Below are 25,851 nucleotides of genomic sequence, written 5' to 3' on the forward strand. Positions count from 1 at the left end.
TTTAGATTTTGATGATTTGCGTGTGATATGATTTCACTTTAACGGATGTTTATATAAATCGTTTAAAATAAAAAGCCTTCAATTTCTGATATTTTGCCTTTTCATTTGGGCCTCCCAATTGAAGCTTCGCCCGTAGGGCAGGTACCGTTGCTAGTAATATAAATACGGTGGGATTGTGGATCCGACATTCCGTTCCTTTTTGCGTACGTAATTAATAAATGTCCCATACTCTGCCTTCTTCCACACATAGAAATTTTTGTACTTTTTTCATCGAATATTTAGTATTTATATTCTTGCTGTTAAAGACTTTATTCTGGTATTTATACCTACCACCTCGTTCGGCTAACTTGAGCCTCGCCATTGGATTTCTTACCTCATCTCCTCTCTAAGATCCGTCTGCACAGCTCTTTAAATAGTCTGCATATGCGTGTGTCACAATGGTGCTGTGTAATAAATTAGAATAAAGGCGTCGGACACCCAGGTTTGAAGAGCCTATACACACCAGCACGACATGCAAATCCAATAAACTGGCTACCCATTGGCTCCTCGTTTAGCTCCGCTGTGCGTTCGACCAATGGGATAGCAGGATTTTCGTCACGTGCCGCGAATCGCCTCGGCCCTGGCAGGAAGCGGGTCCAAGCTGGGCGCGGCCGTTCCCCGTGTCGTCTGAGGAGATTCGTGCTGGTGGACGGTTGGCGCTCTGGACACGGCGATTCACGCCACCATTCCGGTAAGTCAACGTTCGCCGTCTCGTTGCAAAGAGCGACGGGATGGCGGCTGAGCGAGCAGGACGGGACCGAATAACTATAAGCCGAAGCTGCACTGCCACTAGGCCGCAGGGCAGCAATGGCGCTTCCCTTTTTGAGATTATAGTTGAGCTGGTGTATTCTGTTCTGTTCGTCACCCGAGGAACTCTGGTCTCCACCCTCGGCCATAAAACATCTAATTGCAATTTTTCTTGGACTCTTCGTTCTCGATTCCGAGCAGGTTAGGAAATGGTCTCGTCCTACAGTTAGGAGGCCTGTGGGTATAGGATGGTGTTAGTTGGTCAACGTTACCTAGTTACGTCAAGTCGTGTTCGACTTCTGGCTCTATGATGAAATGTTATTACATAACCAGGTCAGGGTTGGTATATACCGACGTCGTACGTACGCACGCTCAGGTCAAACACCGATCGCTTGCTGCATACTATTACTATATGGTACACGGTGGTCACGGGCTAGTGCTTGTTGGTCTCATGATCAGTACGTACACATGAAGGTATACTGGATGTTGCTATCTAATGGGTACTGGTCCATGGCATACCTGACCAGCAAGGTAGTTTAAAAACCACGAGCCCTCGTAAGAAGTTCGATGCAGGCTTTGATGTAAGAATGCTTCCATGTCTGGATCCCGTTAGGACTCGTTGGATGAGCGATAGAATGTTTCTCCTGTCGTTGTACAGGTGGCACTGGGGTGTGTTTGTGTCTTTGTGACCAGGTTGGTGTATTTTGATTGAGGGCAGCGTTGGGAATAGAGGGCGGGGTGGGGTACAGGGTGTTGAGTCAAGAGGGGGGGGGGGGGGGGCTGTTAATTCCCCAAATCTGTTTCCAATTTATATAATTGTACACCTGGATGGTATTTTAATTGGCGAAGCCGCTTCAACATTTGGCGATGTCCATCCATCCATCTGCCACTCAGAAATGAAGCAGAACAACCTTTCTAACCCACCTTGGTTAATTCTAAAGGGTTATAAAGGGTAAGTAGTTCTCGAGGGTTATATAGGGTAATTCTTGAGGGTTATATAGGGTAATTCTTGAGGGTTATATAGGGTAATTCTTGAGGGTTATATAGGTAATTCTAGAGGGTTATATAGGGTAATTCTGGAGGGTTATAAAGGGTAATTCTGGAGGGTTATAAAGGGTAATTCTAGAGGGTTATAAAGGGTAATTCTAGAGGGTTATAAAGGGTAATTCTAGAGGGTTATAAAGGGTAATTCTAGAGGGTTATAAAGGGTAATTCTAGAGGGTTATAAAGGGTAATTCTGGAGGGTTATAAAGGGTAATTCTAGAGGGTTATAAAGGGTAATTCTAGAGGGTTATAAAGGGTAATTCTGGAGGGTTATAAAGGGTAATTATAGAGGGTTATAAAGGGTAATTCTGGAGGGTTATAAAGGGTAATTCTAGAGGGTTATAAAGGGTAATTCTAGAGGGTTATAAAGGGTAATTCTAGAGGGTTATAAAGGGTAATTCTAGAGGGTTATAAAGGGTAATTATAGAGGGTTATAAAGAAAGGGTAATTTTAGAGGGTTATTAAGGGTAATTTTAGAGGGTTATTAAGGGTAATTTTAGAGGGTTATTAAGGGTAATTTTAGAGGGTTATTAAGGGTAATTTTAGAGGGTTATTAAGGGTAATTTTAGAGGGTTATTAAGGGTAATTTTAGAGGGTTATTAAGGGTAATTTTAGAGGGTTATTAAGGGTAATTCTAGAGGGGGTTATAAAGGGTAATTCTAGAGGGTTATAAAGGGTAATTCTAGAGGGTTATAGAGGGTTATTAAGGGTAATTCTAAAGGGTTCTACAGTGTAATTCTTAAGGGTTCTACACTAATTCTAAAGGGTTGTATATTGTAATTCTAAGGGGTTCTACAGTGTAATTCTAAAGGGTTCTACAGTGTAATTCTAAAGGGTTCTACAGTGTAATTCTAAAGGGTTCTACAGTGTAATTCTAAAGGGTTCTACAGTGTAATTCTAAAGGGTTCTACAGTGTAATTCTAAAGGGTTCTACAGTGTAATTCTAAAGGGTTCTAATGGGTAATTCTGTAGGGTTCTACAGTGTAATTATAAAGGGTTCTAATGGGTAATTCTAATGGGTTCTACAGTGTAATTCTAAAGGGTTTTAATGGGTAATTCTAATGGGTTCTACATCATAATTCCAAAAGGTTCTAATGGGTTTTACAGTGTAATTCTAAAGGGTTCTAAAGGGGTCTACAGTATAATTCTAAAGGCTTCTGCAGTGTAATTGTCCCCCGTCGCACCACGGAGCGAAAGGGGGACTATGGTTTTCCCCTGCGTCCGCGTGTCCGTCCGTGCGTGCGTGCGTTCGTAAGCGAAGGACCGAATTCTAATTCTAAAGGGTTCTACAGTGTAATTCTAGAGTGTTCTAGAGGGCTTTAAAGGGGTCTAAATGGTAATTCAAAAGGGTTCTACAGCATTCTGAAGGGTGGTTCTGAAGGGTAATTCTAGAGTGTTCTAGAGGGTTCTAAAGGGGTCTAAATGGTCATTCAAAAGGGTTCTACAGCATTCTGAAGGGTGGGTCTAAAGGGTAATTATAGTTGGTTCCAAATGGTAATTTTAAAGGTTTTTGTTCGTTTCCAGACTTTGCCTATTTTGTATTAAAAATGCCAAACTGACCCGCTTTTTTCGAACATGTGTGCGATTTGTGCTGTGTAATTCAGATTATAGCTTGTATTGTAGGGGTGGGTGGGAGGCAAAAGAGGGAGGGAGGATGGGAGAGTAAAGCACCCACACACTTCCGTTCATCCCTCACTTGATTTGCTGATTCTTGTGCTTAAGCACTTGCACCACAATGCGTCGACCAATGACTACCAATGCAAACGCTTTCCTAACATGTTGGCACATCCACCAGGGTGTTGTGATTGTTCTCGAGCACCAGGTAAGGTGAGGAATGTTATACGATATAACTTTTTGTTTGTGCACGTATGCTGTACCACCCTGCAATCCGATATTGGTCTTGCATGGTGCGGGGATGTCTCTCCTGGGGTCGAATAACTACCTGTTGTATACCAAATATCATCCTGGTGTTTCGCATACATCATTGTGTGCGTTTAATCCATCAGGACGTTAATCTGCCAGACCCTTCTGCCGTCACTGGTCATTGTTGGACCTTTTGAGTGTGTGTCTTTTACGACGAGTATGAGAGTTGTTGATGACACACTCAACAAATTACAAATTCCTGCCTAAGTTGGAAGTAGCAAGAGGCCTGGTCTTCACGCTTCTCCCTGCTTGCTATGCTTACAGTAGTTTCCACCATAAATTTGCCCACCCAGGTGTTCACCTACCATGTGTTTGACTCCCATAGGCAATCCAATGAACTTATCACTTTGGCCGTCATCTTGGTGTGACTCTCTGGCCTTTTTATTGTCAGGTTTTTTTTTTGTTTTGTTTGTTTGTTTATTTGTTTAGCCCAAAACTCCATCCATAATTGATCCTCCGTTCGCCGCCCAAAAGAAACTTTTTTCCAACCGGAAAGACTGCGAGGATTATTTAAAAAACACCTTTAGAGGCCATTTTTCCCCGCAAAGCAGGGGTTGGCCTTTTTCGGGGACCGTGGTTGTTGTAGATTGCGAAAGACTGCGAGGATTGATCGACAGTAAACCACCGGTGTTATAAGTTAGCCACATCAACCCGTACCACCACCGTGCTTGGTAAATGTGCAATTCCAACAACAAAGAACACCTCGGGTGCTTGCTCACCGAAAGTACCAGTAATTGAGTTGCACGATACTTATCTGAGCAAGGTAACCTTTCCTAGCGATACCGACGTCCTAAAGTGAGCATTTCTGTATTTTATCGAAGTTTCCTTTTTTCCACATTGTATTGGTGTTTCCCTAAATACTGTTGCGGATATGGGACTTGGCCTCAATATCCGCTTGTAAATACTCCCCTATTTCCCCAATACTCCCCAACTATCCCCAATCCCCCATTCCCTAGTCCCATTGCCTGTAAATAACACTCTGTAGAACCGACCTTCCCCTTTTTCCCCCATTAAATGTCGTGCCCAGGTCCACCGCATCTCACGTAGACAACTTTCGGACATCTTGCTAGTTATTCTTAGTCTATGTCAGTTAAGGACTCGTTTCCATTAATTCTGACTCTTCGTTGCACCAGAATGTGATTATATGGCACCAGTAGTGAGTTTAGGACCTTCCCATACCTCCTCCCATCTTCTTCCCCAAACAACAACAACAATAACAACTACAACTACAACAACAACTACAACAACAGAGGGGCGCGGCGCGGCGTGCGGGGAGTGTGCGTCCTCACTCCGGCTCGGTTAGCCGCCATTACCCATGTGCGCCGACGGGGTTACCAAGAAGGGGCTGCCTGTCGGCCCCTCGTCAAGGGCGGAGCCGGTAACCCCCCCGCACGCACCCAATGAGAAGCAACGGGCCGATTCCATCTGGGGCGGAGCTAACGAGCCGAGGGCGTGTCACTCCCCGCCGGATATACGCGGCGACTTACCGGATGTGACGTCAGATGCGCCCCCAGCTTGAGAAGACATTCACCACATCCGAGCGCTGCGACCTCCCCGCATCTCTAGACCGGACCGGGTCGATCCTGCCCTGAGCCCAGGTGCACCTGGAGCCATCGATTCTGCCTTTCCTTGCCATCAATCCCTGTGTGAGTCAGTTTTGTCCTGTTTATCTGTCGTCTGTCAGGGAATAAGATAAGTGTGTCTAAGTGCCTGTCTTTCTATGCTGTCCCTCTCATTCCTGTAATCTGACCTTCCGCCCTAATATAACCTCCTCCGGAGGTCTTGAGAACTGAACCCTTGGTGTCGTGTCATTTTAATCCAGCCGTTGTGTCTTTTCCATCATTGATTTAGCATAGCGCGATTTAGTCAACGTTCGAGTATAATCGGGTAACTTGTGCGGACACGGCGGCCATTCCGCTCGGCCCACCCTAACATCAAAGTCGTGTCAGTAACAATTGGTGTCAGGAGTGGGATTCGAACCTGGGACTAAATTTATCAGGCCCAAATTGTGGAACACCAATTGTACCACTAGGGTAACAATTGGTGTTGGGGAGGTAGAATCGATCCGGAGCGCGTTTCCCGCGCTCGACGAAATTATAACGGCGAAATTTGATTTTGTTATACGGAAATAAAAACCCGAATTTTGAAAGTCGCGCTATGGCAGACCAAGTCGGCTGGGGTCCGGTAGTGGAGAGTGAGGCAGGGTCGGTCCAGGACCAAATTGAGGGACGTGAGGAGAGCGAAGCAGCGAGGGTAGCAGACGCACAAAATGGCGCCTCGCTGGTCACCGCGCCCGCGACCGTGGCAGCGCCCCTGGTGGATTCGAACCTTTTCCTCCTGCAAATGAGGGCCCTTATGGAACAAATGGGTGAGCGATTGGAGGGCCAAATGGGGGTAATGAGGGACGAAGCGAGGGCTCAGAGTGAGCAATTGGGGGTAATGAGGGACGAAGCGAGGGCTCAGAGTGAGCAATTGGGGGTAATGAGGGACGAAGCGAGGGGTACCAGTGGGGGGTTAGACAATAATTTTAAGGGATTAGACAAGAAATTTGGGAAGTTAGACAATAATTTTGAGGAGTTAGACAAGAAATTTGGGAAGTTAGACAATAATTTTGAGGGGTTAGACAACGGGATAAAAGAGGTGAGAAATGGGTTAATAGGGTTAGAAAACAGTATGGAAGGCAAATTGAGGGACATGAGGGACCAAGCGGAAAGGGAAGTTAAACAAATGGAGCAGCAGATAGAGGGGGTCAGAATGGGGGTAGAAACCAAACTGGATGCTCACAGGGAGGAAATGGAGCAGATGAGGGTGGCATCTGGGCAGGAGATGCAAGTGATGGGAGAGGAGATCAGAAGAGGAGTGAGTGAGGAGGTCGGAGGAGTGCGCGAGGAGGTGAGGCACTGTAAGGAGCGCATGGAGAAGGAGGTGAGAAAGGGGACTGTAAAATTGCAAGGGGGTATAGAGGAGTTGACGCTGGGAGTAGAACAACTGACAGTGGGACAAAAGGAGTTGGGGGACCAGGTAAAGAAGAACACAGCGGTAATAGAGGGTTTAAAATCGACACAGAAGGAGATGAAAAAGGACGTAGGGGTAATTAAAAAAGAGTGTCAGACGGTACATGAGGACCTGACGAGGAAAATGGACAAGGTGGTAGAGGTGATGGAGGTTAAAGAGCGGGAGGTGCGGGAGCACATAGAAAAAAATAAAGTGGAGTTAGAGGAAGAACTTAAAGGGGCGCACGAAGAGATGAAGGAGGTGAAGCAAAAATTAGAAGAAGTGGAAGAAGGGGTGAGCGAAATTAAAAAGCGACGGAGAGAGGATAAGAAAGAGATAAAGGAGGAAGTAAAAGAATTGGTCCAAAGTCTGTGTTTGGATCGTGATGATGTGCTCATTATCCGGATGAGGGATTCGCAGGTGATGGAGGAGAAGCGAAGAGGAAGAGGACCCGGTGTAAGTGGTGACCAATATGGTCGTGCGTATGATGCGCCAGGGGATTTAAGAAGCTTGGGGATTGGTTTGGATCCGGGTGTTCGTGAAAGGCCGTTGGTGAAGTGTGTGACAGGTCAGGTGTGCGAAAAAAGAGGTGTGCGAGAATGTCCGACCATGGGGTGTGTGAGGAAAAAGTGCACGCCGAGGAGTGAGTGTGCCGTCAAGAGTGAGTTGGTCGAAGCGCGTGTGCGAGGGGGTACATGGAAGCGCGGTGTGGTGAGTGTTACGGAGGATGTAACGAGAGAGTGTACACCTGTGGTGAGTGTTACAGAGGATGTAACGAGGAAGTGTACGCCTGTGGTGAGTGTTACAGAGGGTGTGACGGGAGAGTGTGCGCGAGAAAGGTGTGTGACGGACAGGTGCATGGGGAAAGAGTGCGCTGTCAAAGGCAAGGAAGAATGCACACCTGTGGTGAGTGTTACAGAGGGTGTAACGGGAGAGTGTGCGCGAGAAAGGTGTGTGACGGACAGGTGCATGAGGAAAGAGTGCGCTGTCAAGAGTAAGGGTGAGTGCGCTGTCAAGAATGGAGGTGAGAGTAGTGAGAGTGACAAGGAGAGTGAGTTGGTTGTGACAGGTGAGCGAGGATGTACACCTGGGATGGAAGGATGCACACCTGGAATGGTAGAGCGTGAGTGGGAATGCACGCTGGAGTTGGTGGTGAGGCACGTGGTTGGGTGTGCGAATGAGGGCACACCTGTGATTGTCACAGAGGAGGTGACCGAGGAGGGGGTGCGAAGAGGTGTGTTGGTGAGGTGTGCTACCAACGAATGTGTGCCAAAGTGTTCGGTGGTCAGGTGTGTGACCAAGGCTGTGAGTGGAATGGGTGTACCTGGGTGTGTAAGGAAAGGTAGCATGGGAACGGCTGGATGTGTGAGCAAGGAACGGGCTGCGGGGTGTAAGCATGCAGGTGAAGCATCGACGTTAGACGGGGTAGAGTTTAGAACGACTTACAGCCGAATCGGGCCCTCGGTGCGTGCTGGGCCTCGCTTTGAACGGCTGCGTCCGTGCTCCACTAGGCGGAGCGGGCAGCCCGATAGAAAGGGTCGTCATGGCGACCACTTTTTGTTGAGGCAGTCCGGCGGGTCGAGATCGGGACATTGGATGGCTCCACGCCGAGATGGTGCGTGGGATCTCGGCCCGGGTAAGCCCCCGTCCCTGCACCGAGTGCCGGACGCATCCAGCCGCTGGCACAGAACACCCCGCATTCATGGCTTGGCTTTACGAAGCCGGGCTTTGGACAGGAATTGGCGCACCAAGAGGCATTAGTGAGTAGACTGGGTGATGAGGTTAGTGTTTTGGACCCAAAATTAGAGAAAAACAAAATTTGATGATTGGCAAAGGATTGGCAGTAGTGATTGGCAAATTTTTGATTTGTTGAAATTTGATGTGCAAAATTGGTAGTGAGCGATGGGCCCAGTGGGTAAGGGTGGCATCCCTGCCACCCTTCCCATGGTGGGGGCAAAGGAGCAATAGCTTATGGGGTGTATGGCAGTGAAAACTAGCCCGGGTGGGTTAGGTTATATGTGTGTAGGGACCTAGAAGATGACATTAGGTGACGTTAAGGTTAGATAGTGACTGATACCTGTAGTGGGGACGCAGGTAGATTAGTAAGGATTATAATGACGAGGGAGCGCAATAGGTTAAAGGGACGACTGGGAAGCGCAAGTTTCAGAAGGGAGTAGTTAGCTGAGATGATGCCGTGTGTGTGAGGATGGAACAGGTGTGATTGCACAGGTGTGCAACTGGACGGGTGTGTGGAGCAATGGATGAGTAGTGAGTGTGTGGATCAGCGCGAATGCGCTTGGGGAGAGAAGGGTGCAGGTGGCACCAGGTGTGAGAGCACAGGTGTGTGGAATACATGGAGCAGAGAATGAGTGGTGTGGAGAGAGTTGGAGTAAGTGGTACGGAGTGGTGTGCATGGTGCGAAGGTGTGGATGGGGGAAGAGTGGACCCCTTTCACGAGTACCCGGGGCGGGTAGTGTAAGTGTTAGGTAGAGGGTATAGGTAAATTGTGGTTGGATATTGGCATTTGTGGTGCGGTTGCAGAATGGTGTTGTGGATGGGTGCATTAGTGTCGTGGAAATGGCTGGGCGTGTAGCCTGTTAGTGTGTGTAGTTGGTTGGGCACTCCACCACTGTGAGGATGTCGGCCAGGTGAGGCCGCAGGTGGGCTCTGGGAGCCGGTAGTTGTGAGTGGGTGCCTGAGGATCCCGGGTGTGGATCGGGCAGCCCAGTGCCAGAGAGGGCACCGAGTGGGGAGAGCGCCAGAGGGCCTTCCCCAGGTAGTTAGGTTAGGGTAAGGAGCAGGTAAGCTCGGAGGCAACTGCAGTGGGGGAGGTGTGCAGGTGGGTAGACCGGCTAGGAGAGCTTCACGTCGCAGCCCAGAAATTGTGCGAGGGCACCGAGAGATGAATCGGGGGAGTGAGACCCCAAATTGAAAAGCACCACAGTTTGGCCAATGGGAATTGGTTTTTAGAACCCATAGTGTAAGAGGGCCAATGGTTTGGCCGGAGAAAGACCCCGGGTAGTGTAAAGTTGTTAGTCATTTAGGAGATAGTTAGGATTGATGAACCTGTCGCACCATACGCAGCCACTTACCTGTGGTGATGATGACTCCACACCTGTGTTTTCTTTGTTTTGTGCAGGAAATGAGAATTGCTGTGTGGATTGGTGAGACGCATCACGACGTGGATGAGACATTGGGGTGATTCCATCTCTCCCTCCCTAGGAGGGACTGATGATGAATTGGTAATGGCAAATTTTGATGTTCAGTTGGAGATGGCAAATTTTGATGAGAGTTGAAAATGGCAAATTTGATTGGTTAGGAGGGAGAGAAGACGAATTTGGTATATGGGAGGAACGGGGAAGACAGTAGGGATGTTTGTTGATTTGTAAAGTAGATGTTTATGGGTAGTGTTGTGTTTTGTGGATACAGTAAGGGGTAAGGGAGGGGCCATGTAGGTTACCTGGTTGGGGGGGGGGGGGGCGTACGGTAGGAACGTACCTGTCTCACCTGGTTCCCATGTGCCCCTAGTGTGCATTACCTTGTGTTGCGTGCACTTTTGCGCCCTTACCACCTTACTCACTTGTCTGCTTCTTTTGTCTCCCACCTCCGAGGATCTGGCTTTGGGGCAGAGAGTGAGAGGAGAGAGAGGTGCTGGCTTCGCAGTTGTGGGCCTGCACTTTCGCTGCTTGCTGCCTGGATCGATACACCATATGGACCGCAATGTTTGTGGCCACCCACAATGGACCGCAGTTCTTTTGCGGCCAAGCACCACCCGTGGATGGACCTATGGGTCAACGTGGCACCTATGCCATATAGGTGAACCACTTTTAGTTGACACCACTGAAGGCCACAATACAGAAATGGACGCGGTTGGCGCCTTTCTTTATTTTTGAAAGAAGCCAGAACACCAAGTGCACCACACGAAGAGCAAGAGACACCTGCAGGGTTAGGGGTTGTTGTTTTTATTTTAATGAACAATGGTGACTGCACCGATTGGTGCTGGGGTGGTGCTTTTGGTGCTGGGAAGGGGTGCTCTGCACATTATTAAAGGCCGTAGGCCACGGAGCACTCGTGGGTTGGTGTATCGATGCTGGCATGCGTGCTCTCTCTATGCATAACATCTGCATGTGTTCCTCCAAAAACAGGTCCTGGATCGTAGTGTAAATATCAGCGTAGTCTTGTGTAAATAATGCTCCCTACCGGCTGTATGTTTAGTTTGAGGATTCTTTCCGCGATTCGGTTATCCTGTGGGTGTGTTTCTGAGAGGAGAAGGGTGCAACGTCGCAGGGGGACATATTTACTCATTTGTGAACATCTGTAAAACTGTCGCACTCAGGGTAGAGTTAATAGTAGAGGGAACTACATCTGAGTGCCACACTAAAATAGGTAAAAATTTATCGGGTCGGGACGCCCCGAGGGTAGAGAAGGGTGCAATGTTGCGGATATGGGACTTGGCCTCAATATCCGCTTGTAAATACTCCCCTATTTCCCCAATACTCCCCAACTATCCCCAATCCCCCATTCCCTAGTCCCATTGCCTGTAAATAACACTCTGTAGAACCGACCTTCCCCTTTTTCCCCCATTAAATGTCGTGCCCAGGTCCACCGCATCTCACGTAGACAACTTTCGGACATCTTGCTAGTTATTCTTAGTCTATGTCAGTTAAGGACTCGTTTCCATTAATTCTGACTCTTCGTTGCACCAGAATGTGATTATATGGCACCAGTAGTGAGTTTAGGACCTTCCCATACCTCCTCCCATCTTCTTCCCCAAACAACAACTACAACTACAACAACAACTACAACAACAGAGGGGCGCGGCGCGGCGTGCGGGGAGTGTGCGTCCTCACTCCGGCTCGGTTAGCCGCCATTACCCATGTGCGCCGACGGGGTTACCAAGAAGGGGCTGCCTGTCGGCCCCTCGTCAAGGGCGGAGCCGGTAACCCCCCCGCACGCACCCAATGAGAAGCAACGGGCCGATTCCATCTGGGGCGGAGCTAACGAGCCGAGGGCGTGTCACTCCCCGCCGGATATACGCGGCGACTTACCGGATGTGACGTCAGATGCGCCCCCAGCTTGAGAAGACATTCACCACATCCGAGCGCTGCGACCTCCCCGCATCTCTAGACCGGACCGGGTCGATCCTGCCCTGAGCCCAGGTGCACCTGGAGCCATCGATTCTGCCTTTCCTTGCCATCAATCCCCGTGTGAGTCAGTTTTGTCCTGTTTATCTGTCGTCTGTCAGGGAATAAGATAAGTGTGTCTAAGTGCCTGTCTTTCTATGCTGTCCCTCTCATTCCTGTAATCTGACCTTCCGCCCTAATATAACCTCCTCCGGAGGTCTTGAGAACTGAACCCTTGGTGTCGTGTCATTTTAATCCAGCCGTTGTGTCTTTTCCATCATTGATTTAGCATAGCGCGATTTAGTCAACGTTCGAGTATAATCGGGTAACTTGTGCGGACACGGCGGCCATTCCGCTCGGCCCACCCTAACATCAAAGTCGTGTCAGTAACAATACATTTGATGGGTCAATTGGCGAGTTGAAAAGCGAACGTACTGCTCGGAATGGTCACTTTAATTTGAGTGTTATGAAATTATGGCAGTTTCCAAACTGCGACGATTCATGCTTCCCACGCTGTCTCATTGGCCACGTGATGGAAATGTCCCATGTGTTTGAGTCGGTGCCTGTGACGCGTGCAGATCTGCTTTGACTTGGTGAGATCGGCACGATGCGTGAATACAAACTTGTGGTGCTGGGCTCAGGTGGTGTCGGGAAATCTGCATTGGTGAGTCTATTGTTCGCACCTTTCGTCTATGAAACGTTTTCGTGCTTCTGCGCATTTTCTGAATGTCTGAGTTGCTTCTTTGTATATAACTGGCTTTGTCGATAACGTCATTGTTGTATATGATTTGCGAAACCTCAGTTCTTTGTGAAACACTTGCGTTGTAATAACATGCCTACTCCGTCCACTCGCTCGTTTACCGTGGTGTATTATTCACGACTGAGGATTGCATTTTCAATCCTGTCAATGCCCACATTGGCATGTCGACATACTTCTGTTGTTGGGGAGCACACATGGCCATGGTGATGATATGAAAATACAGCGTTACTGTTTGTTGGATTGTGAACTTAAAAATGGCTTTGCCAATCTTCACCAAACATTGCATACATGCCAATGAACCCAAACCAAAGAAGGAACCCAGACCGACACCATGGAAGTACCCATGTGATGGGCACAAATTCCCCCCCCCCCCACCCCCATGAGCATGGGTCGACGATATTATTTTTGTCTGTGCATGTTGCTTACTGACCCATTCCAGTGGGAGTGGCTATTATGGGTACAATCTAGTGCTTGTTCGAGTTATTATTGGTACAATCCCATGGGTCCTCCAACCCCTCCCCCCCCTTCCCATCTCCTGACCATCCCGTCCCATCCCAACATGCTCCAGAAGGGAGCGGGTGTCAACGTTTATCTGTATATTAAGGCACCCAGATTGGTCCGTCCGTCTGTCTGTCATGCTATTTTTGCTGGGATGTCACTGCCATGTTGCATCTAGTGCTAGTCTAAGCCTCAACAGATGTGCATGTCATTCCGGCTTCCAGCTCTCAACCCGTCCCTTCACTGACAGCAGTTGAACACCATAACGGCATAACCCATATATCTGACGACCAGACAGGCTGAATCCCAGATGCTCAGCATCGGAATGACGGATTTGGTAAGATGGCGGTGTAGTAAGACTGCGTTATGGCTACGATGTTATTACGACATTATGTCTAGCGCTACGTTAGGCCTGTATGGCAGTGTATTAATCATGTCTCAATGAGAATTTGCATTTTGCAGCTTTAAAAAGAAAACTACGTAACCTCTGATCTTTATTTATTTTTTATTTTTTTTCTACGTATTTTTATGGAGCACACACACACACACACACACACACACACACACACACACACACACACACACACACACACACACACACACACACAGAGACACAGACACAGACACAGACACAGACACAGACACAGACACAGACACAGACACAGACACACGACACAGCCACTGAGTTTGGGGGAAGTGCCGTCACTACTGTCACTTCCTGGGATACTCTGGGTGCCAATGACGTCAACAATGGCGTCACTTTTCTCACCGCACACAGCAGAGAGACATAAAACAAATTCATAACAAGTACAGGTACATTCAAAGTACACCTCCCCCATAACAAATAAATAAATATCCTCCAGCACGGCATTGCCGGGGTGCATTCGGCACCCGGCAATACCATCATGCAGCGCAAAGAGGCTGTATTGGGAGGGAGAGAAGAAAAGAAAAAAAAAAACCTTTAGAGGCCATTTTTCCCCGCAAAGCCGGGGTTGGCCTTTTTCGGGCACCGTGGTTGTTGTTGTTTTTTGTTTGTCCCCTTTTTGAAGCAATGTTTTACGGCCGGATGCCCTTCCTGCCGCCAACCCTTTTTGTCGCCTTTTTTACGACAAACAGGGAATTACCAGTGAACTGGTACTCAATTAGCCGACCTCGGAAGGATGACAGGCTGAGTCAACCCCTCGGCGTTAATTCAGCGATCGACCGGGATTCGAACCCAGGATCCTAGGATCCTAAGCTGGCACCCTAGCCGCTAGCCCAACACCAGGCTATTGGGAGGGAGAGGTGTACAATAATTGAATGATTAATTGCATAATTAAAATCAATAATAATAATAAAATATTTTCTTAATCAATTGGCTAATAGCATACCTAAACCACCAGTGCTTCATCTGAAGCTGTAACATTTTGAACAATAATTACATGTCATTAATTGAAAAAATGAAAATTAATTGATTAATCAATAAGTAATTAATTGATGAATGAATTCATCAAAAATAGCCTTTACAGCCAAATCACTTGGGCATTGTCATGTCCAAATATTAACTTCCTAGCTCAAAAGGTGCCTGAGATATTGGCCAGATGAGAAAGGAAATAAATAAGTACTTAATTAATTGATAATAATTAAATAACTAATCAATTATTTGATTAAAAAACAAAAAATACTGTTTTTGAAAAGCACACACACACATACATACACACCAACTACCCCATTCATTGAGGGGTATGTTACTGGAAACCCAGCATTTTTATTCCTCCGCCGACAAAATTGCCGGAGGCATTATGCTTTCGGGTTGTCTGTCCGTCCATCTGTCCGTGATAGGTTTTCGTTGCCGTGATAACTTAAGAACGGATGAAGATGGTCCAAGTCAAACTTGGTACAGGAATGTATAATGATATGAAGATAAATGAATTACATTATGGGGTCAAGAGGTCAAGAAGTTTCGGGAACTGAGTGGCGTGCTGACCAGGAGGGGAGTGTCGTTAAAGCTGAAGGGAAAGGTGTATGCTGCATGTGTGAGAAGTGTTATGATTTATGGGAGCGACACATGGGTAATGAATGTAGAGCAGCAACGAAGGCTGGAAAGGGTGGAAATGCGAATGGTTCGGTGGATGTGCGGAGTATCGTTGAGAGAGAGGAAGACAAATGATGAATTGCGAAAGATGATGGCAATAGAGCCTGTGATGGATGCTGTGAAGAGGAACAGGTTGAGACGGTTTGGTCATGTGTTGAGGAAGGATGAAAGTGACTGGTTGCTAAGAGTGATGGGAATGAATGTAGAAGGAAGTAGAGGATGGGGAAGACCGAGAAAGACTTGGCTAAAGATGGTGGAAGAAGAAATGCGGGCAAGGGGGTTAACAAGGAGAGATGCAGAAAATAGGGCAAAATGGAGAAGATTGTCATGGGGACCGCAAGGCTAACGCCCGCTCCAGCAGGGAAAATGGCCTTAAAATGCCTGTTGTTGTTGTTGTTGGTCAAGAGGTCAAATATCAGAGATCCCGTTCAGTTAAACACTCCATTGCTACGCTAAGTTGTGAATCAGTGATGGGATTTAAATAAAACTTGGTACAAGTGTGTATAATAATGTAGGTGGAGGCATATTGGGCGTGTCACAACGTCGAAGAGTGCTATGCTAGTTATTTTTGGTCTTTGTTGCTGATGCGTGATTGTGACTCACGTCTGTGAGAGGGTCTCAACACAAGTTAAATGGGCTGTGTCTGTATTTATTAATTCCCTACCCACTTCACCCCATTCAGCTCGACTTGCCCAAAATAAAAGCGCAAACACCTTAGTGTATCTATCTCTGTTATCTACCATACTGTTTTCTGCACCTCCTCCCCTCCACCCACTAAGTGAAATTTAGCAGATAAAAAGAGAATTGTGGTGTTTATAAAGCAGTCACGGTTGGCAAAATGGCCTACTGTGTCCTAGTTCCTTGTATATCCATTGATTCCATCACGAGGATTTGGTTTTATGTCGTGTCTGCACAGCCATCGTTCGACGTCATTGCAATTGACACATTATGTGCAGCTTCACTGTGGGTAATGACGCGTCAGTGTCCGGGTGGTGCAGCAACACCTTCGATAGTACTTGATCATGCAACCTGTCGTGAATCGATGCTCCGCTCACCCCGTCCAACTTCCGCTTTCTGAACTTTTCCCACCAATAACGCAATTGGCAAAAAAAAAAACTCTGGTTTCATGGAATTACAATACATCTTAAACCCATACGTTGTAGGAATGCAAATGAGAAAAACGACATCCTCGACAGCGCAGGAAGCTGTCCTCATTGACGTGTTCAGCATGTTGGATTTTTCGCCCACTTCGATTTACTCTTTCCAAATTGAAGCACACTCATACATGACCTTTAAGCCTTGTTACCTGTGGTGCTGATTCATTGGGTCAATGTGCAAAATGCAATTATAGCAGTTGTGTCTTTATGAGCGTATCTTATTTTGCAGACGGTGCAGTTTGTTCAAGGAATATTTGTGGAGAAATATGATCCAACGATTGAGGATTCGTACAGGAAGGTCGGTGGTTTGTTCAACACATACCAAGCAGTGAAGCTCGATTCCAATTCTATGTGGGGGAGGGAGGGAGTTAAGGGAAGGTGTCTGTGTAGGCATTTGAGAGCAGGCCTTGCACGCTCATTGTCTACCTGTTTTATGCTTTTGCCTCCTCCCTCACACGTCCCCGCCCCCCCCCCCCCCATATTCAAGCAAGTCGAGGTGGATGGACAGCAGTGCATGCTGGAGATCCTGGACACAGCTGGCACGGTGAGTTACTACTGTATTCATTTATTTATGCTCCAGCAGTGTATTGTTGTATGATCTCCAAACACACACATCCACAGCTGACTGGTCGGGTTCAGAGCTCCATGCGATAAACTTGGCATTGTTTATCCGCATGTCTTGCTGAGAGCACAGGAGGAGCTTCGTGTTTGTGTGAGGTTTTGTTGTAAACTATCGTGCCGAGAGCACAGCCGTGGCCTCGAAGTCCTCTGTTCTGTCGTGGTCGAAAGACTTGCGATTATATTGTCCTTGTGTTGCTCTTGTGCACTGTATACTTGTGTACTTGCCATATGTAGAGTTCTGTTATTCGCTCTGTCCACTAGGAACAATTCACAGCAATGCGGGACCTTTACATGAAGAACGGACAGGGTTTTGTCCTCGTGTACTCCATCACTGCGCAGTCCACCTTCAATGACCTGCAGGACCTCCGTGAGCAGATCCTCAGGGTCAAGGACACCGAGGATGTACGGCAATCTGACGTTTTATATGTATATATCTGTACCCGCTCTCGCAGGGAAAATGGTCTTAAAATGCGTGTTGTTGTGTGTACCATGTTTACTGCATGTGGCTATGCTTGAGTTTGGAACAAGCTGTCTGCAAGACGCAACAACAACAAAAAAAAAATGCGGAGCAGCGTTGAAGCTGGGTTGGCCCTGCTGGGATTTGGTGTTGTGTGTTGATGTGAATGTTCATTTGCAGATCACCATTTTGAAGCCAAATGTAGATTGTACCATCTCGTGTGTTGTTCCACAAGCTCTCGTCTCCTTGCAGGTTCCGATGATCCTTGTTGGCAATAAATGTGACCTGGAGGAGGAGAGGGTTGTGGGCAAAGACCAGGGGCATAACCTAGCTCGCCAGTGGAATAGCTGTGCCTTCGTCGAGTCTTCTGCTAAGGCCAAAATCAACGTTAATGAGGTTTGTTGCATGGGGGCCGATGCTTATTTGGTGCTATCAATAGCGTTTCTGCATGAACATGTGCATTTTGTATCTTGTGACTTGCGAGACTTTACAAACGCACAAGCTTTTGCGTTGAGTCCCTGGACATCCAGAGTTCGTTCAGAACTGCTGAATCGTCGTTACATTAGCTCTGGCTTGGCCTGTTACCATCTGAACCCAAGGTTTGTGGTTCTTGGATCCTAGGTTCAAATCACAGTTGCTCTGTTTGTCTCTTATAATATCCTTGTATGTCTTGTAAAGGTATGCAGATATCTCCTAATGCCCTTGTACTGCATGTGATGTGTTTGCGATCCCTCCCATGAGCCTGAGACACCTGTAGACGAGGGGGGTGGGGGAGGATTTGTTTGGATTAAAATGTCCAACTTTAGCAAAATTGTCATACCTTCCTTTTCCAGTTTATCACGTGTTCCATGATTGTAGTCATGTCGCTACAATGATGTTTCATGAACCTACAGGGATCGACCAACACCTTATTCGTGCAATGTTTGCTTTGGATTTTGCATTGTACCTCCACTCCCATATGGCTACCGTGGTATTTGTAGCTGCAGCCAGAGCTTACGAGAACCTTCAATAGGATTTCTTTGATCGCCCTGTGCTCCACACGGATATTAACGGAGTGAATTTCACTTCGACTTTCATTTAGATATTTTAAATAATTGGAATATGGTTTTGGTGTTTGCGGCGTCACAATTTAGCTGTCAATCACGATGCAAGTGTAAACGTGGTACGACCACTCTGTCCAGTGATTAGTCACTTTATAATTGTCAACGGAATATTGAAGGGGGCATGCTGACCCGTGAGGAAAAGGCTGGAAGCGACGATTCAGGCCCGAGTCCTTCTTCCTTTGAAGCGTTTGTTGTATTTGGCTCTATTTATGTGGTTGGCAAGGGCTCTGTTGTAAAAAAAAAATTACTACATTTTGTCATTTCTCTTCATTAGATTTGCAACTTCGACCGAAGCGGAGATAGTGCCGACCAGATGAAATTGCTTTTGTTTTTGCGTCAAGTTTTACTCACCCTTATTTATAGACGCTCGGGGCACTTTGCTACCCTTTGGGAGTATGGTTTGGCGTGAGTAATGCTTTTCCTCAGTTCCAAGGTCTCTGATTGGGCAGGATTGCTGGGTTTCCAAAGCTGGCACAGAACTGGGTTTTGGGGCTGATGTCCTTTGGGGACTCTCGCACACATCTTTTATATTGCTGTTTCTGCAGAACTAGCTGTGAAAGTTGTGCCATCATTTGCGAATCAATTAATTAGATAAAGCCAAGTACAGCATTGAATCTGATGTAGGTAATATGTAATATCCTAATCTCAAGAATGCATGTGAAGGGAATGACCTTGATATCTTCATTTGCTAGGAATGGGATTGATGTGCTTAAGTGATTTCCTCTATCAAAATGGCATCAATTTGACTGGGAGCTGGTGAAGTCGGGGAGAGGGGGGGGACTAGCTTTCTGTCTTGGAGGTTTGTCCGATTGCAATGAATGGTATATTAAACGGTTTGATAAATACAGGACACCACTTGAACATGTAAGTGCATTCTGCCGGACCACGTGATCGGCCAACACAGTATGCAGATATAATGGGAATAACACAGTTCGTTCCATAATAACATTTTAATTGGTGCTTTAACACAATAAATAGGTGACATCGTATAAATGGACATTAATTATGTTGGACTACAAAAAAAGCGAATGTCAGGAAATAATGGTACAAATTGTGAATAAACTGGATTTGCATTTGCTTGGGCGCATTTAAATGTAACATGAATGCTACCTCTTTAGCAACTTTCTTTTCCTCCAGAGTCAGCAAGGCAATTGAGGAAAAATCCTTCCCACCCCCACCATACCTTCCCTGTTATATGCCCAAGCCGCACCAGACCTACACCATTACATGCTCAAGACCCACCCGACCTCCCCTATTAGATGCCCAAGCTCCACCCGACCTCCCCTGTTAGATGCCGAAGCCCCACCCAACCTCCCCTGTTATAGATGCCCAATCTCCACCTGACCTCTCCTGTCAGATACCCAATCTCCACCCGACCTCTCCTGTTAGATGCCCAATCTCCACCTGACCTCTCCTGTCAGATGCCCAATCTCCACCCGACCTCTCCTGTCAGATGCCCAATCTCCACCCGACCTCTCCTGTCAGATGCCCAATCTCCACCTGACCTATCCTGTCAGATGCCCAATCTCCACCCGACCTCTCCTGTCAGATGCCCAATCTCCACCCGACCTCTCCTGTTAGATGTCTGAGCTCCACCCGACCTCTCCTGTTAGATGCCCAATCTCCACCTGACCTCTCCTGTTAGATGCCCAATCTCCACCCGACCTCTCCTGTCAGATGCCCAATCTCCACCCGACCTCTCCTGTTAGATGTCCGAGCTCCACCCGACCTCTCCTGTTAGATGCCCAAGGTCCACCCGACCTCCCCTGTTAGATGCCCAATCTCCACCTGACCTCCCCTGTTAGATGCCCAATCTCCACCTGACCTCTCCTGTTAGATGCCCAATCTCCACCCGACCTCTCCTGTCAGATGCCCAATCTCCACCCGACCTCTCCTGTCAGATGCCCGAGCTCCACCCGACCTCTCCTGTCAGATGCCCAATCTCCACCCGACCTCTCCTGTTAGATGTCCGAGCTCCACCCGACCTCCCATGTTAGCTGCCCAAGCTCCACCCAACCTCTTCTGTTAGATGCCCCAGCTCCACCCGACCTCTCCTGTTAGATGCCCAAGCTCCACCAGACCTCCCCTGTTATGTGCCCAAGCTCCACCTGACCTCCCCTGTTAGATGCATAAGCTCCACCCGACCTCCCCTGTTAGATGCCCAAGGTCCACCCGACCTCCCCTGTTAGTAGATGCCCAAGGTCCACCCGACCTCCCCTGTTAGATGCCCAAGGTCCACCCGACCTCCCCTGTTATATGCCCAAGCTCCACCCGACCTCCCCTGTTAGATGCCCAAGCCCCACCTGACCTCCCCTGTTATATGACCAAGCTCCACCTGACCTCCCCTGTTATATGCCCAAGCTCCACCCGACCTCCCCTGTTAGATGCCCAAGCCCCACCTGACCTCCCCTGTTATATGACCAAGCTCCACCTGACCTCCCCTGTTAGATGCCCAAGCTCCACTCAAACTCCCCCGTTAGATGCCCAAGCCCCACCTGACCTCACCCCTCCCCCACCCCCACCTTTAGATGTCCAAGTCCCACTTGATCTCACCCATTAGATGCCCATGCCCCACCAGACCTCCCCATTAAATGGTAACCTCCCACCGATCTCCCCCATTAGATACCTAAGCCCCATAGGATGTCCAAACCCTATCCGACCTCCCCACATGAGATGCAGGGGCTTGGTCCTGTAAACACAGTATCAAAGGGCGGGAGCAGCACGAGCAATTTTATTGTTTTGGTGTTGCATGGCCAGGATTGGAATCCAAATGCTGACCTCCCAGACTCAGAGTGGATGATCTAAACCACAATTCCACAGTGTCTGCTTTTATTAACTGAGAGATTATCCTGCCCTTTTACATTGTCATGTCATTGTATTGTGGCCAAAACTTGTTTTACACTGCTCTTTTCCTATGCCATCTCCAGGCGCTGCATAACGTCATTGCCGGGCACCAAAGGGGGCTCGGCAATGACACGCTGAAAGGGAGTACTCGGTTTTCACTCTGGTTGTTTGTTTGTTTTCTTGTTTGTCCGGGCGATATCTCCGCCATCCTTTGAGCTAGGAAGCTGAAATTTCGGCACAATATGAGCAAGTACTTTGTAGTAATTTGGCTGTAAAGGTATTTTTTGATTTTTGATCAGTTACTTATTTATAATTATCGATTAATTAAGTACTTATTTATTTCCTTTCTCTTCTGGGCAGCATTATCTCGGGCACCTTTTGAGCTAGGAAGCTGATATTTGTACATGACAATGACAAAGTAATTTGTCTGTAAAGGCTATTTTTGATTTATTGATTAATCAATTAATCGATTCATTATTTAATTATTCAATTAATGACTTGATTAAAAAAAAAAAATTAAGTTACAGATTCGGATGAAACGGTGGTGGTTTAGGTATTCTATTAGCCAATTGATTAATTATTTAATTACTTTATCATTATTATTTATTTATTTTCATTGTTAATCATTTATTTATTTTCTTTCTCATCTGGGCAATATCTGGCACTTTTTGAGCTAGGAAGCTAATATTTGGACATGCCAGTGACCAAGTGATGTGGCTAGAAAGGATATTTTTGATTTATTAATTAATCGATTAATTATTTAATGATTAATCAATTAATCATTAAAAAAAAATTCAATTAATACCTTTAGTTTTCAAAAAGTTGCAGCTTTGGATGAAGCACTGGTGGCTTAGGTATGCTATTAGCCAATTGATTAAGAAAATATTTTATGATTGACATTTATTGATTTTAATTTTGCAATTAATCAATCAATTATTGTGCACCTCTCCCACCCAATGCAGTCTCCGAGCTGCAAGGCGGTATTGCCGGCCGATGAAGGCGCCCAGGCAATGCCGCGCTGAAGGATATTTATTTATTTGGCATGGGGGCAGTGTACTTTGAATATATCTGTACTTGTTAATGTTTTTTTAAATGATTGACTAGCCGAAAAGCACCCGGCATTGCCCGGGTTCTTCTTGAATGAATTTACTACTATAATTCAGCTTTTACTCGTGGCCGTAGAAGATTGACTACTATAATTCAGCTCAGCTTTTAATTGTGAAATGCACCCAGCTCGGCCGAAGCGGCCTCGGCCGGCCTCACCACCTAGCCTATAACCTTCCCGGGGCCCGTCCCGACATTTTTGGTTATTTTTGAATGAATTTACTACCATAATTCAGCTTTTACTCGTGGCCGTTGAAGATTGACTACTATAATTCAGCTCAGCTTTTAATTGCGAAATGGGCCCAGCCTGGCCGAGGTGGGCCTCGACCGGTCTCGCCACCTAGCCTATAACCTTCCAGGGGCCCGTCCCGGCATTTTTTGTGTTAGAGGTTTCCTCCTATCTTTCACTGTTCTGGAGATTAGCGCGCGCAGACAAACAAACAAAAACTTTCTTTTATATATATTTTTATGATTGATTATAGTTTTTTTAATTTTGTGTAAGGTGAAGTCGAGCTTATGTCCTGTACGATGGAAATATTAGGCGTACTGGAAAGTAATATCGTTTTCACTCCTCAGCCCAATGGGCTAAGGGGTATTGTCATCACGGATGTCGTCCGGGTGTCCGTTAACTTTTGGTTTCCGTCAATTTCAAGGAGAACGGCTTGTCCGATTAAATCCATTTTTGCAGTGTGTGTTGTGGTTGATTAGAGGAAGGTTCCTTTCGAAAATGGGCGCGCTGGGATTTTCAATATGGCCGCCACGGTAGCCATCTTGAAATTGGTTTCCGTTAATTTCGAGCAGAACGGCTTGTGCGATTAAATCCATTTGTGCAGTGTGTGTTGGGGTTGAGTAGAGGAAGGTTCCTTTCGAAAAAGGGCGCGCTGCGATTTTCAATATGGCCGCCACGGTAGCCATCTTGAAATTGGTTTCCATCAATTGTGAACAGAACGGCTTGTCCGATTAAATCCATGTTTGCAGTGTGTGTTGGGGTTGAGTCGAGGAAGGTGCCTTTCGAAAATGGGCGCGCTGCGATTTTCAACATGGCCGCCATGGCTTCCTTTCACCATGCATGGGTTGAGGGGTGCTATTTATATTTAAGCTGTATACACAGTTTAAAAAACGACATTGCTTTCCGGTAAACCTAATACTTTCTAACAAATACACACTTCCACCCTCCAATTTTTTTTTTTTTTTCTCTTCTCACCCCGGTAGATTTTCTATGACCTGGTGCGACAGATAAACCGGAAAAACCCGGTCGAGAGAAGGGCTCGTAAGAAGTCTTCCTGCCAGCTCCTTTGAGAGCAATCCCTGGGTACGCAAGCTCAGGTATGTGCATGTAGTGAACCCACCCGTATGTGTGGTCAGATTATGCTGTCCCCTCGTTGCCACCCGTATGTAGATCTCGTCAACGATGCATGGAAAATACAACTTGTATTTTGTTCTGATGTTCTGATGATGTTGCCGAGTTTTATTCTTGCAGCATCAATAGGCGTAACAAAATCGAGGCTCGTGGAGTAACCAAAATGTAGGATTGGTATAAAATTGGATGAAGCACGAACAAAGCCGGTGCATTTCATGGAGCACCCTGAACAATTTCCTTCCCTAACTACTGCTTGGAGGAAATGGCAAACCACTTGGTATAATCCTTGCCAAGAAACTGCTTTGGCAGCACGACGCTCCGTAGCAGAGTATGGGTTTTGATATCAAATGATCAGATTCCCCCACCCCCCCCATGTGATTGTTGAAAATACAAAGGTGCAAAATCGGTTTGAAAATGTGTATCCAGTCGGTGTTTGAGGGAAATGGCCTTTGTTGTGCTAGTATTAACCACACTTTTCTCTGTTCACAGGGCGGATTCCCGCAACTCAGACCACTTGTATTTGGCATTCCGGGAGCACAGCCCAAGACCCTGCTACTCGTGCCCCAATGATGGAACTGGGGGGGGGGGGGGGGGGGGGTCTGGGTCAAACACTGTCCATAATTACCCGTTTCCAGGCTCACTATCTTGCCAGTCTTTGTCCACTAATTCTTTGCATGAAGTTGTCTTCATCACTTCCCCATGCTTGCCAATTAATTTTTATTTAACTCCACCACCACCCTCCTCGCCCCCAACTTTATCCTCATTTCCTTAAACAACTTTAATCGTCCCCTCCCTCCCCCTTTCCATACCTGCCGTTCCATGCCTTTGTACAAATGCCCTCCCTCTTTACGGCTCATTTTCCGCCATTTGTAACGTCCGTCATAACACAAAGCGAAGCCTTCGAATCTTTTTCTTTGTACACGGAGCCGGTCGACGTGAGAACTGGGTGCTTGTTTGATACCAGCCCTACCTTTGAGCCACGTATATACACAACCATCCACCAGCTGGGCTTCTGTGCCTGTTAGTCCACTTGCTGCACGTGCATGCTCTATTGACATTCTGATTTCCATACTTTTCAGTAGAAAAATGATAAAAATGTTGACCAGTATTGTCAGACCTCTGCCTGCAGTTTGACTCGACTCTGCTTGCTTTAACAGTCGATTGTCTGGCCGCAAGCTTGAATCTCTGGTTTTCTGTGTTGGAAACCTGCATGTAAATGGATCTTCGCTGTGTTGTTTTATTGTTATTTTAAAATAACTTTTTATTTCAAACATCTGATGCCACCCTCGCTGAAACATCCATGGAATATTAACTTTGACCTTCATGCGGAATTGTATGATTGCTTGAACACCCCATTCCCCGCCACCCTCCACTCAGACCCGTGCTCCATCCGTCGCCCTGACTTCATTTTTATGCCGTGACTGCAACGACTTCACTTGTTTTCACCTTGTTTAGTTGCCTTGAAGTACCATGTATCTGAGAATGTGGCCTGCTGATTTGTGATTTTAGTTTGACTTGAAAATTGTTATCCGCTACTTGGTTGATGCTGTTTGCTCGCAAGTATCCATGGTGACAAGGGAGCACAACCTCAACTTTTTTTTTTTTTCTTCCCTCGGATGTAAAACACATTCTAAACCTTCAGTCAGGCCATCACAGTGTTTGTAAGATTTGTCACAAATCAATCCTGGGTACGTGTTTATAGTTCCGCACCAGTTTATTTCTGTTGTTGCTTAATCTCGGCCCGTGGTAGAGATGACTGCGTTGGATCTTCCAAACTCTCAGCTGATAGTCAATGCCTAGCTGTCCAGTAACTCCAAAGGGAATTTGTGGAATGACCTGGTGGGTTGATTTGGCCGACTTGTTTATTTTATCATCAGATGGGTAACTGGGGATTCGTTTTATGGGTGGATTGCAGTTTCATTATCCTCATTTTGATGTTGCCATACTTTTAGGCCATGTATGCGATGCATGTAATAATGTCCCATTAACACGGCTTTAATTTG

General features: G+C 46.8%; 1 protein-coding gene across 2 annotated transcripts; it reads left to right on the top strand.

Moving 5' to 3' along the window:
• The first annotated feature begins 610 nt into the window (after window positions 1-610).
• LOC137424976 (ras-related protein Rap-1b) lies at window positions 611-25,172 on the top strand. 2 transcript variants are annotated; one of them, XM_068112911.2, is made up of 8 exons: window positions 611-730; window positions 12,449-12,534; window positions 16,589-16,657; window positions 16,847-16,903; window positions 17,242-17,382; window positions 17,690-17,833; window positions 23,701-23,814; window positions 24,338-25,172. In XM_068112911.2, exons 2-7 carry the CDS (start codon window positions 12,478-12,480, stop codon window positions 23,785-23,787), a joined length of 555 nt encoding a protein of 184 aa, XP_067969012.1. In that variant the 5' UTR covers window positions 611-730; window positions 12,449-12,477; the 3' UTR covers window positions 23,788-23,814; window positions 24,338-25,172. The 2 variants fall into 2 exon arrangements, with proteins under 2 accessions (XP_067969012.1, XP_067969013.1); XM_068112912.2 differs by lacking the exon at window positions 611-730 and adding an exon at window positions 10,449-10,563.
• The last annotated feature ends 679 nt before the right edge of the window (window positions 25,173-25,851 follow it).

Source organism: Myxine glutinosa, chromosome 4, assembly GCF_964187855.1.
Source record: "Myxine glutinosa chromosome 4, kmMyxGlut1.1, whole genome shotgun sequence".
NCBI lineage: Eukaryota > Metazoa > Chordata > Myxini > Myxiniformes > Myxinidae > Myxine > Myxine glutinosa.

Bases quoted from the DNA above. Each gene is read 5' to 3' on its own strand.
- LOC137424976 (XM_068112911.2), top strand. From the start codon at position 12,478: ATGCGTGAATACAAACTTGTGGTGCTGGGCTCAGGTGGTGTCGGGAAA. The intron at 12,535-16,588 runs GTGAGTCTATTG...CTTATTTTGCAG, and splicing joins GTGTCGGGAAATCTGCATTG to ACGGTGCAGTTTGTTCAAGG. The intron at 16,658-16,846 runs GTCGGTGGTTTG...CCCATATTCAAG, and splicing joins TTGAGGATTCGTACAGGAAG to CAAGTCGAGGTGGATGGACA.